At 43.8% G+C, this 12,656-nt stretch overlaps 1 protein-coding gene across 1 annotated transcript; it reads right to left on the bottom strand.

The window, feature by feature from the left end:
* Positions 1–5,621: 5,621 nt before the first annotated feature.
* Positions 5,622–11,300, bottom strand: LOC112247767 (G-protein coupled receptor family C group 6 member A). The gene is made up of 8 exons (XM_024416594.2): positions 10,807–11,300; positions 10,393–10,558; positions 10,119–10,253; positions 9,151–9,933; positions 8,322–8,528; positions 7,602–7,725; positions 7,074–7,378; positions 5,622–6,837 (listed from the first exon to the last, which is right to left on the bottom strand). Exons 1-8 carry the CDS (start codon positions 11,001–11,003, stop codon positions 5,971–5,973), a joined length of 2,784 nt encoding a protein of 927 aa, XP_024272362.1. The 5' UTR covers positions 11,004–11,300; the 3' UTR covers positions 5,622–5,970.
* Between the last annotated feature and the right edge of the window lie 1,356 nt (positions 11,301–12,656).

Raw genomic sequence — 12,656 nt, 5'->3', positions numbered from 1 at the left:
TGTTCTGGAGGACTGTGTGATCACGCTCTCCGTAGCCGATTTGAGTAAGACCTACTTTAACTATGCCACTTTGTTGACATACTCATCTCATATGTATATACTGTACTCAATACCATCTACTGTATCTTGCCTATGCTGCTCTGTACCATCACTCATTCATATATCTTTATGTACATATTCTTTATCCCCTTACACTGTGTATAAGGACAGTAGTTTTGGAATTGTTAGTTAGATTACTTGTTGGTTATTACTGCATTGTCGGAACTAGAAGCACAAGCATTTCGCTACACTCGCATTAACATCTGCTAACCATGTGTATGTGACAAATAAAATTTGATTTGATTTGACCTTTAAACAGGTCAACATTCACATGGCCACAGGGCCAGACAGATTACCAGGATGTGTATTTCCGAGCATGCGTTGACCAACTTCACTGACATTTTCAACCTGTCCCTAACCGAGTCTGTAATACCAATATGTTTCAAGCAGACCATCATTGTCCCTGTGCCCAAGAACACCAAGGTAACCTGCCTAAATGACTACCAACCCGTAGCACTCACGTCTGTAGCCATGAAGTTCTTTGAAAGGCTGGTCATGACTCACATCAACACCATTATCCCAGAAACCCTAGAACCACTCCAATTTGCATACCGCCTCAACAAATCCACAGATGATGCAATCTCTATTGCACTCAACACTGCCCTTTCCACCTGGACAAAAGGAACACCTATGTGAGAATGCTATTCATTGACTACGGCTTAGTGTTCAACACCATAGTGCCGTCTAAGCTCATCACTAAGCTAAGGACCCTGGGACTAAACATCTCCCTCTGCAACTGGATCATTGACTTCCTGAAGGGCCGCCCCCAGATGGTAAGGGTAGGTAACAACACAACTGCCATGCTGATCCTCAACACAGGGGCCCCTCAGGGGTGTGTGCTCAGTCTCCTCCTGTACTCCCTGTTCACCCACGACTGCATGGCCAAGCACGACTCCAACACCGTCATTAAGTTTGCAGACGACACCACAATGGTACGCCTGATCACCAACAACGATGAGACAGCCTATAGGGAGGAGGTCAGAGACCTGGCAGTGTGGTGCCAGGATAACAATCACTCCCTGTTGAAGGAATTCTAAATTCCTCTGTTTTAATTCCCAATCAAAATTAAACACTCTGTCAATGCATTTGAAAGGTTTGTAAGACCCTATATTTTATAAGAATGGACAGAGCCCCAGTCTTAAAAGTCAGGGAACAGCGTTTTAATTCAAGAGTGTACTGCCTTCATACACATTTTACCACAGGTTATAAACTGAAAATGACGTCAGCGTTTTCTAAATGTTCTCTCTCTTCTTGACACTGGTAGAGAGGCCCTATAGTTCTCGAGCCTTCCCTCCTCGCCTGAAGCCAAGGTCAGTCGGTGTAGATAAGCATTCTAGACAGTCTGGAGATAGTCCGTCCCTGCCATCTGGAGATAGTTCATTCATTTGTACCAAGGCATTGTTCTAAACTCCTGACTATATTATATACAATTGGGAATGGGAGCAAGAGAGAAAATTCATACATGTACAGTACATGATAGCATTTGGACTAGTCAGTCCTGATTGAAATGTATACATAATTAGTCATCATTGATAAAAATTCCCTTAACACTCCCTCAACGTGAACAAGACAAAGGAGATGATTGTGGACTACAGGAAAAGGAGGACCGAGCACGCCCCCATTCTCATCGACAGGGCTGAAGTGGAGCAGGTTGAGAGCTTCAAATTCCTTGGTGTTCACATCACCAATGAACTATCATGGTCCAAACACACCAAGAAAGTCTTGAAGAGGGCACTCAACGCCTATTCCTCCTCAGGAGACTGAAAATATTTGGCATGGGTACTCAGATCCTCAAAAAGTTCTGCAGCCGCACCATCAAGAGCATCCTGACTGTTTGCATCACCACCTGGTATGGCAGCTGCTCAACCTCCGACCACAAGGCACGACAGAGTGTAGTGCGTATGGCCCAGTACATCACTGGGGCCAAGCTTCCTGACATATATACTAGGCGGTGTCAAACATGGTCAAAGACTCCAGTCACCCAAGTCATAGACTGTTCTCTCTGCTACCGCATGGCAAGCGGTACTGGAGCGCCAAGTCTAGGACCAAAATGATCCTTAACAGCTTCTTCCCCCAAGACATAAGACCGCTGAAAAATTAATCAAATGGCCACTGGACTATTTACATTGACCCCCCCCCTTTGTTTTTACACTGCTGCTACTCACTGTTTATTGTCTGTGCATAGTCACTTTACAAATTACCTCAACCAACCTGTACCCCCACACATTGACTTGGTACCAGTACCCCCTGTATATTTTATTTGACCTTTATTTAACTAGCCAAGTCGGTTAAGAACAAATTCTTATTAACAATGACAGTTTAGGAACAGTGGGTTAACTGCCTTGTTCAGGGGCAGAACGACAGATTTTTACCTTGTCAGCTCGGGGATTCAATCTTGCAACCTTTCGGTTACTAGTCCAACACTCTAACTACTAGGCTACCTGCCACGTTATTGTTATGTAACTATCTTGAGTTACTTTCTTTTTCATGAGTTTATTTAGTAAATATTTTCTTAACTCTATTTCTTGAACTGCATTGTTGGTTAAGGGCTTGTAAGTAAGGGCTTGTAAGTAAGCATTTCACAGTAAGGTCTACCCCTGTTGTATTCGGCGCATGTGACAAATACATTTTGATTTGATTTGATTTGGGCCTATCCGTTTGCACAGAAATGTGCTCTCCTGTCTGCAAACGGCTCCTTTACCACAAAAACATAGTGACGTAGACTAGAGATTGTGTTCAGCTAGTCTCAAATAGCTGTGACTAGGGTCTGGTTTCAATAACAGACTCTTTTGGCATAGGGGAACTTTGTCACTACCTAATTCACTACCCTATTCACTTGAATAAAATAGTAGCTAGCAAAATAGAGATCACAGAGTCATTTTAATAAGTGCATTTTGCAAGGAGCTAGTTTGGATCAACTACTTTCACTAAAACCACTGTAAATGTTTTGCCTGAAAACTTTGGTTCCCAATAACGCCGTTCTGGCATGTCTGCCTTGTGATTTGTTAGGAGAGCTGTCTGTCTGAAGACAACCCACACCAGATTTTCTTTTCCCTCATCAAAGTTACATTTAATTGATTGGGCATGATTTGGAAAGGCACACACCTGTCTATATAAGGTCCCACAGTTGACAGTGCATGTCAGAGCAAAAACCAAGCAATGAGGTTGAAGGAATTGTCTGTAGAGCTCCGAGACAGGATTTTGTCAAGGCACAGATCTGGGGAAGGGTAACAAAAAAATGTCTGCAGCATTGAAGGCGCCACAAACACAATGGCCTACATCGTTTTTAAATGGAAGAAGTTTGGAACCACCAAGACCCTTCCTAAAGTTGGCCGCCCGGCCAAACAACATTCTTATCCATTGCTTGCTAGCCAACTACGAATAACTTACAGTCACGTCAAAAGGTGCACCAAGAATATCAGCAAAGTAGCTGCATTTGCATTTGAAAGGCTGTTTTATCGTGACATTTATTTGGATACATCCACAACAATGGACTAATGAGGTGCGATTTTGCTTTGCAAAGCAAATGTGCTCATTTGTCAGGACACTGTGGTTCCACACCTCGTTTCGTTTGACTTTTTATCCGCAAGGTTAACAACTCTCCGCTGTTAAAAACTAAATGTTAGTCTAAAATAAATGTGAGATAATGTCTAGATGCTTTTTATAGTGGATATCAAGTTTATAAATTGCTTGGCTGGGCTGATGAGATAGTGGATTGCGTAGTCAGATGGAACAGACTAAATAGGCATTTTAATGTAATAGATTTAGTCGGTGGTAACTTGTGGTTTAGACACCAACTGGAATGCGGTTTTAATCAACCAACGTTCAGGATTAGACCCACCTGTTGTTTAATATCTCATATGTATCCTGCTGGATCAGCTCTTAGAAAAATGCTGTTTACTGTACACATCGCGTACAGAAACTGCCTATTCAGGGATCCAACACACGACATGACAGTATGCCCATAGCAAATTCCAGCATCCTCCATGATTTTTACAGTTAAAACATTTTACATAAACATGGGTTTAGACACCATATGCAGTTCACAAATAAATCAGCCCTGTATACCATAGAAAATGAACCAATAGAAATATTGATAGATAAACACAGGGGCTTTTAACTGGGGACAGGGGGGGGGACATGTCCCCTTCACATTCTGAAATTGCATTTCCCCCCCAGTTTTATCATTGGAATGTAATACAAAACCAAACAACAGTGTTCTTTAGGACCATGAGGATGCCTCCGAGTGGTCGGGTAGGCTGTTTGCAGTGTTTATCTGACTGGATAAAAAAATATACACTAGCGGTCAAAGGTTTTCGAATACCTACTCATTCAAGGGTTTTTCTTTATTTGTACTATTTTCTACATTGTAGCTATGAAATAACACATATGGAATATTTAGTAACCAAAAAAGTATCAAACAAATCAAAATATATTTTATATTTGAGATTATTCAAAGTAGCCACCCTTTGCCTTGATCACAGCTTTGCACACTCTTGGCATTCTCTCAACCAGGTTAACCTGGAATGCTTTTCCATAAGTCTTGAAGGAGTTCCCACATATGTCATCTGATGCAGCACACCATCACTCTCCTTCTTAGTAAAATAGCCTTTACACAGCCTGGAGGTGTGTTGGGTCATTGTGCTGTTGAAAAACAAATGATAGTCCCACTAATCCCAAACCAGGTGGGATGGCGTATCGCTGCAGAATGCTGTGGTAGCCATGCAGGTTAAGTGTGCCTTCAATTCTAAATAAATCACTGACAGTGTCATCAGCAAAGCATCCCCACACCATAATACCTCCTCCCCCATGCTTTACATTAGGAAATAAATATGCGGAGATCATCCGTTCACCCACACTATGTCTCACAAAGACATGGTGGTTGGAACCAAATATCTCCAATTTGGACTCCAGACCAAATGACAAATTTCCACCGGTCTAATGTCCATTGCTCATGTTTCTTGGCTCAAGCAAGTCTTCTTATTACTGGTGTCCTGTAGTAGTGGTTTCTTTGCAGCAATTCGATCAAGAAGGCATGATTCATACAGTCTCATTTGAACAGTTGATGTTGAGATATGTCTGTTACTTGAACTGTGTGAAACATTTATTTGGGATGCAATTTCTGAGGCTGGTAACTCTAATGAACTTATCCTCTGCAGCAGAGGTAACTCTGGATCTTCCATTCCTGTGGCGGTCCTCACCAGTTTCACCATAGCGCTTGATGGTTTTTGCGACTGCACTTGAAGACACTTTCAAAGTTCTTGAAATGTTCCATGTTGACTGACCTTCGTGTCTTAAAGTAATGGACTGTTGTTTCTCTTTGCTTATTTGAGCTGTTCTTGCCATAATATGGACTTGGTCTTTTACCAAATAGGGCTATCTTCTGTATACCCCTCCTACCTTGTCACAACACAACTGATTGGCTCAAACGCATTGAGAAGGAAACAAATTCCACAAATTAACTTTTAATAAGGCACACCTGTTCATTGAAATGCAATTATTAAATGTGTTATTTCATAATTTTGATGTTTTCACTGTTAGTCTACAATGTAGAAAACAGTAAAAATAAAGAAAAACCCTTGAATGATTAGTTGTTTGAAAACTTTTGACCGGGAGTGCATATATATTATGTCCTCCCCATTTATAAAACCAAAGTTGCGCCCCTGGATTTATGCCTGTTTATCATGTCCATATCAGTGTCAAATAAAGTGTTACCTAAATTGCCTTGAATGTAAAATCCACAACCCACTTGGGCAAAAAACATGCCAGTAGACTAAGCAAAATGGGAACAGTCAAACCAAAGAGAGGATCACAGAGACACACTGTGATGTACCGTAAGACATAAAAATTCCAGACAGTGGTCCACTCCACTCATAGGCTCATGCTTCTCCTCAGATGGTGTGGTCGAGTCAGCTGACCTGTGAAAAACACTCCATGGTCTACTACGGTGCAATGGGTTGCAGGGTCAATGCTCTGAATGTCCTGGCCAACGGACCAACAGTTCGGAGGTGCTGTGGGTTCTGTTGGTGTAGTAGACATGAAGAAGGAAGGTGAACTGATGGAATAAGAGTTACTGATGCACTTCCCTTCTGTCTGAGAGACTGAAGTCTCAGAGACAGAGCTAGAGTCAGTAATGCCCTTTCTGGAATACTCAAACACGTTCTTCATGAAGGCACTCTTGGTGTTGTGCTCTTTCTTGAAGAGGATGACGTAGCACTTGGGGAAGAAATGACAGCTGAGGATGCCATAGTTGGAGATGAGGATGACCACCATCTCCACTGCTGGCAGGTACTTCCCCGAGGTGGTCACATAGACGGGCACGAACATTACCCATGACATGAGGTAGAGGAGCATGCTGAAGGTGATGAACCTAGCCTCGTTGTACTTCTGTGGCAGCTTGCGGCCTTTAAACGCACATGCGAAACAGACAAGCGCCAGGACAGCGATGTAGCCCAGCATCACGCCAAACGCCACATGGGAGCCCTCGTCACACTCGGCCAGCACAGTGGTGGCGAAGACGGTGGCCTTCTCCCGGGGGCTCTGCAGGACCAGCCACAGGGTGCAGGTGAGGACCTGTAGGGCCACGCAGAGACAGATGATGGCATAGGGGTGGTAGAGGCGGCGGAGAACGTCCTTCAGGTCAGGGTTGAGCTGGAAGGCCAGCAGGATCTTCAGGGACTTGACCAGGATGCAGGAAACACACAGGGTGAAGCTGAGTCCAAACAGCACCTGACGCACCTTGACAATGAGATGAGATGAGAAGAGATGAGACAATGAGACAGCTGTATTCTCTCTTTGTATTTAAATTTGCTTTCCGTTTACAAACTAAATTCCTTACCACAAAGGTACAAAAGGTTCAGAACAATACACACACAATAAACCCTGAATTTACAAAAAAACACTGGTACATTCAGACAACGTCACAGAACAATGCATTACATCAGTGTTTCCCAAAGTGTGTGTACCATACATACCTTACATTGTAGGCTGCTGGGATGTCCTACAAAGAACACAGCACTAACAAAACTTCCCACTAGGGAGAGCAGGATGATCTGGGAGAGAGGCCCCCCGGCAGCCTTCACAACGGGGGTCTGGTGGTGGTGTAGGAAGAGCGCCCCCACCAGGAGAACCAGGACGATGCCCAGGGCCGACAGCGCCAGCAGCACCACCGCGAAACCATCCTGCCAGGAGAAGAACTCCAGGGTCTTATGGGTACACCCAGAGCTCCCTTCCAGGGACCACTCTCTCTTTGTATCACAAGAGAGACACTGGTCCATGTCTGGAGAGGAAAGGAGGATAGTGCTTGAACACCTGTTTAGCATTTAGAAATATGTCTGTTGTTGCCTAGTACTAACTGTTTTGGATAAGGACAGTGTTGGGAAATCTTAGGAAACATATTGAAGAAATGGAGGAAGATTGTGTGAATAACAGGGCAACTCTAGTTCACTGAGGAGAGATGGAGTACACTGGTGTGTATAGACAGACAGTACAAGAGAACTAACCAGTGTTGTTGGAGTAGTGGTTCTCAGTGCAGTTGATGCATTCATAGCAGCAGGTGTGCCGACCCTCCGCAGTCTTCTTGAACTTCCCAGGTTCACAGCTAGCTGAGCACACAGACACCACATCCTGCATTGGGATACAATGCACTAATTTAAATGGCTGACCCAAGAAAACTGTGACTGAAATCTATTAATAGTAGCATTCAAACACGGCTTTATATGTACGGCCAGTTTCCTGGACACAGTTTAACCTAGCTCTCGATTTAAAACCATGTTCAATAGACCAGCTGTATTCAAAGTATTCAACCAATAAGCTCTGGTAATTATGAGTTTTGTGTTTTTGTTTTGTTTTTAGATCATCACTGAGATCCAACAAAAATGTGTGGTAACAGACAGGTGCTCCCAGTGTGTGGAAGGTATGTGGTTTATTCAAACAATCCCCATTGTTTCATTGAGTTGAAGTTATTTCATTTCCATCTTTACTTGTTGTACAGTTTGGCTGAGAAGTCTCTCAAACAGGTATGTTTAGTTTTCTTTAGTCACTTTGAGGAAGAAAAAGTAGATTGTTTGTGTTTGTCTCTATGTCAAGTGGGATAGGTTAATATGGATGTGTACTTTGTGTGGCAGCCTAGAAAACAGACTAAAAGAGAGTGAGACCTAACCTTATCCCTAACCCTAACCTTGACCCTATCCCTAACCCTCAACCCTCAACCTAACCCTTACCCTCAGGTTAGTGATATTGTTTCCGCTGGTGTAGCTGAAGCTGTTGTTGATTGGATGGTACTCAGCTACAACGTCATGGATGTTGATGACCCCTCTCACAGACCTCCACAGGGTTACATCATAACCCATGTTGATGTCTCCTTTCTGGTCAAACGTGTAGCTTTTCCCCTCCAGCTCAAACCGACTGCCTCTCAGGGCTTCAAGCACCTGAAATACAAGTTCTCATGCCATAGACCCAAGCCATTTCCAAAATACACTGAGTATACAAAACATTGAGAACACCTGCTCTTTTCATGACATCGATTGACCAGATGGAATCCAGATTAAAGCTGTGATCGCTTATTCATGTCACTTGTTAAATCCACTTCAATCAGTGTAGATGAAGAGGAGTAGACAGGTTAAAGAAGGATTTTTAAGACTTGAGACAATTGAGACATGGATTGTGTATATGTGCTATTAAGTGCCTTTGAATGGGATATGATAGTATGTGCCAGGTGTCAAGAACTGCAATGTTTCTGGGTATTTCACACTCAACAGTTTCCTGTGTGTATCAAGAGTGGTCCACCACCCAATGAACATCCAACCAACTTGACACAACTGTGGGAAGCATTGGAGTCAACATGGGCCAGTATCACAGTAGACCACTTTCGACACCTTGTATAGTCCATGCCCTGAGAAATTGAGGCTTTTCTGAGAGCAAAAGTGGGGGTGCGGCTCAAATTTAGGAAGGTGTTCCTCATGTTTGTTATATTCAGTGTATATTAGACGAGATGCAGTATATAAGTAAAGTCTGATGTGCTGTAGACATGAGGAGTTGTGCAGTAGTTACCTGCCAGGGTTGGACCGTGCCTGGTGTCTTGCAGTCCTTTTTGCTGCAGATATCAGCCACTGCATGGGCGATGGCACTGACAGCCATCTCCACATTGAAGACTACGTTTGCATAGCTGTTGTTTAACAGGATCTCTGCTGCGGCTGTGGAGGAGGACACAACCTTGGGGTCTCCCGACCCATTTGGCAGGGAGTAGAACTCCTTTAGGAAGGAGTTGTTTCCTATGGCATCATTGCTGTCACTCAGATTCATCAGGTAGTGATGGAAATGAGCCAGGTTCCCTGTTTTGAAGGTGAAGCCCACCACATGACCAATATCTGGGAGGTCCATCTTTCCCAGGACCTCCTTGGACGAGGACCAGCTGTCACTGGCCACCCACACCCTCTCTCCCAGCCCCGACCCCAGACCCCTCAGCTCCTGGTATAGGTACATCATCTGAGTAGGCTTGGCGAATGACACCACCACCTTGACATTGGGGTTCCGGCGGAGGGTGGCGGCGACTTGTCTGACTGCTGATTCACCGTCAGGCCTGGTTAGCGAATTAGGGAGGATCTCCTTGAAGGCCACACAGATGCCTGAGGCGGTTGCCTGGGAGAAGAAGCTGTCCAGGGCAGAACGGCCGTAGTCTCCATCTGTTGTGACCACGCCCACCCAGGTCCATTTGCTGTCGCTAAGCAACTGGACCATGGCCCGTGTCTGGTACAGGTCGCTAGGTACGGTCCTCAGGAAAGTAGGGAAACGTTTCTTGTCACTCAGGATGATGGCGGTGGAGGCGTAACTGATCTGTGATGATTTGAAGAGAGAATTAATTTCTGTCTACATTCTGTTGGATTGATTTGGCCATTCATCTGTATCATCATTGCTGTCTATTTCATTTATTCAACACAACTCAGTTCTTTATTGTTATTTATTTTGTTACTGTCCATCAACCGTCACTCTGTGGAGGGGGCGGGGGGGTGGCTGCTTACTTGAGGGATGAGCTCTAGATTGAGTTGCCGGGCAACGGAGATGGAAATCTCAGAGGAAGAGGCCCCAATGACGGCCATGATCGGCGGGGAAGAGTTAGAGGTGTTGGCCCCTCCCCCACAGTCCGTGGTGGGCTCCTGTGAAGTAAAAAATGTACACCATTTAAATGAGATGCTGGCTAATGGAAGATAAACTATACAAATGAAAACAGGCCACACACTCATCTATACTTGCTGTGGATTGATTTGACAAACGTTTCGGCTAAAGAGCTTTTACCTGTGTGAAGTCAGCTGAGGCCCTCAGAGCGGTGGTGACATCAGAGCAGGAGTCGTGGATACGGTACCCCAGAGAGATCCCTAGTGTAGTCAGGACAGGGGATCTGTTGGCCGACTCTACAGCGTGGATCATAGCCAATGCCTGGGTGAACCCGTCCATGTTGAACCTGTGTGTGTTTGTGTGTGTTTGTGTGTGTGTGTGTGTGTGTGTGTGTGCGTTTGTGTGTGTGTGTTTGAAAGGTACATAAGGCGTAGTTGGATCATCACACTGTCTGTGGTCAACCTGTCAGAGTAAATCAACTCTCTCTCACGAACACTTAATCATACATGCGCTCAGAATCACACACACCCCACAGAGAGGGAGAGAGAATCTTCGGGATTCTCTTTACAACACAAATCTTATCTTGGCACTCACCTGGCACACTGTGATGCATGGGGTGCTGAGAGGTTGGCGGATTCCTCTACTCCCTCATGGATGGCAAACAGCCCTCCAATGATGATATCTCCTGGTGCTGTAGCTCCTGCTGCTTTGAAGTCTCCCACTTTGGCATTGCCTGTCTCCAACAAGGACAGGATGACTAACAGGTGGAGAACATCACCAATGGGTTCCATCACGTCTCTCTGGTGGTACTGTCCAATTCTCAATTTCGGTGTCTCTCCTTTGCAGTTTCTCTCACACACTCCCGGTCTCTCCCCGACTGTGTCTGTCCGTCTCTCTCTCTCCTTCTCCCTCTCTCTCTCTTTCTCTCTTCCTCTCTCTGTCTCTCTCGCTCTCCCTTCCCCTCACTTTCTGTCTCCCTGTCTCTCTTTCTCTCTGTCTCTCACTCTGTAAGCTCCTCTAGCAGACTGACACAGTGACCTGTCAGTATCTCCAGTAAAAACACACCTGTTGCTTCCTCCTAATCTCATCTAATGTATGTTTAACCCTGCCCCCTCCCAGCCCAGGCCAATATCTCTGACAGACATCCACACTGACTGACTCACCTTCTTTCAGCTAAAGATGACAGACAGACAAGTCACACAAATGTAAGTCACAGCTGATCTCTATCTGAAGTACAATATAAACATTTCTTGTTGAAGGTGAAAGACCTTGTTGACTCACCTCTTTTCCCCGGAAATGTTCTCACAATACCCAAGTGTTTTTTAACACTTGGATCTTTTAACACCTGGATAACACTTACAGTGCATTCAGAAAGTATGCAGAACCCCTTGACTTTTTCCACATTTTGTTACGTTACAGCCTTATTCTAAAATTAATAATACTTTAAAAAAAATCCATCATCAATCTACACACTACCCCATAATGACAAAGCGAAAACAGGTTTTTAGACATTTTTGAAAATGTATTAAAAATAAACTGAAATATCACATTTACATCAGTATCCAGACCCTTTAATTAAAACCTCTTAAAGATCAGACCCTTTTTTTTGCATTTTCGTCTAAAATGACATAACCAAATCTAACTGCCTGTAGCTCAGGACCTGAAGCAATGATATGTATATTCTTGATACCATTTGAAAGCAAACACTTTGACGTTTGTGGAAATGTGAAATTAATGTAGGAAACTATAACACATTAGATATGGTAAAAGTTAATACAAACAAAAAAACGTGTGTTGCTTTGTTTTCTTTTGTTCAATCATCTTTGAAATGCAAGAGAAAGGCCTGAATGTATTATTGCAGTTTAGGCGCAATTTAGATTTTGGCCACTAGATGGCAGCAATGTATGTGCAATGTTTCAGATTGATCCAGTGAAGCATTTCAATACTGGACAATATTTTGTATCAAGTCTGCCCAAATGTGCCGAAATGGTCAATTGATACATTTTGAAGTACATAACTATAGAGAACATACAAAAATGATATGGTAATATAAAATGTAAATTAACACACTCCCAGGAATGTCATGATGGATTATTAGCTTATACACTAACTTTCACACATCTAGATGGCCGGGTGGGGTGGGTGTGGAGCCAGACACAGCAGGGGTTCAAACTGTAGAACCCAGTTCCTACAGTTGAATATCAAAATGTATTTTATCAAACAAAACTTTGCTACATTTTTATCTCCGGGACCCTCAGGAGGACAAATCAGAGCAAGATTATTGAACGTTAAGTACATTATTTACCTTCAGAGGTGAATGTATCAAACCAGTTACCATGATTAGGTCTCGCTTTGCTACCCTCAAGGATATGGATGCGCCTAGTGCCTTTTGTTTTTAACTAGGGCAGTAGACATTGTAACGCAAACAGATGGTCTGCCTTTGT

This window comes from Oncorhynchus tshawytscha, linkage group LG23 (genome assembly GCF_018296145.1).
Source record: "Oncorhynchus tshawytscha isolate Ot180627B linkage group LG23, Otsh_v2.0, whole genome shotgun sequence".
Classification (NCBI taxonomy): Eukaryota; Metazoa; Chordata; class Actinopteri; order Salmoniformes; family Salmonidae; genus Oncorhynchus; species Oncorhynchus tshawytscha.
This window is presented reverse-complemented; position numbering and strand designations above follow the sequence as displayed.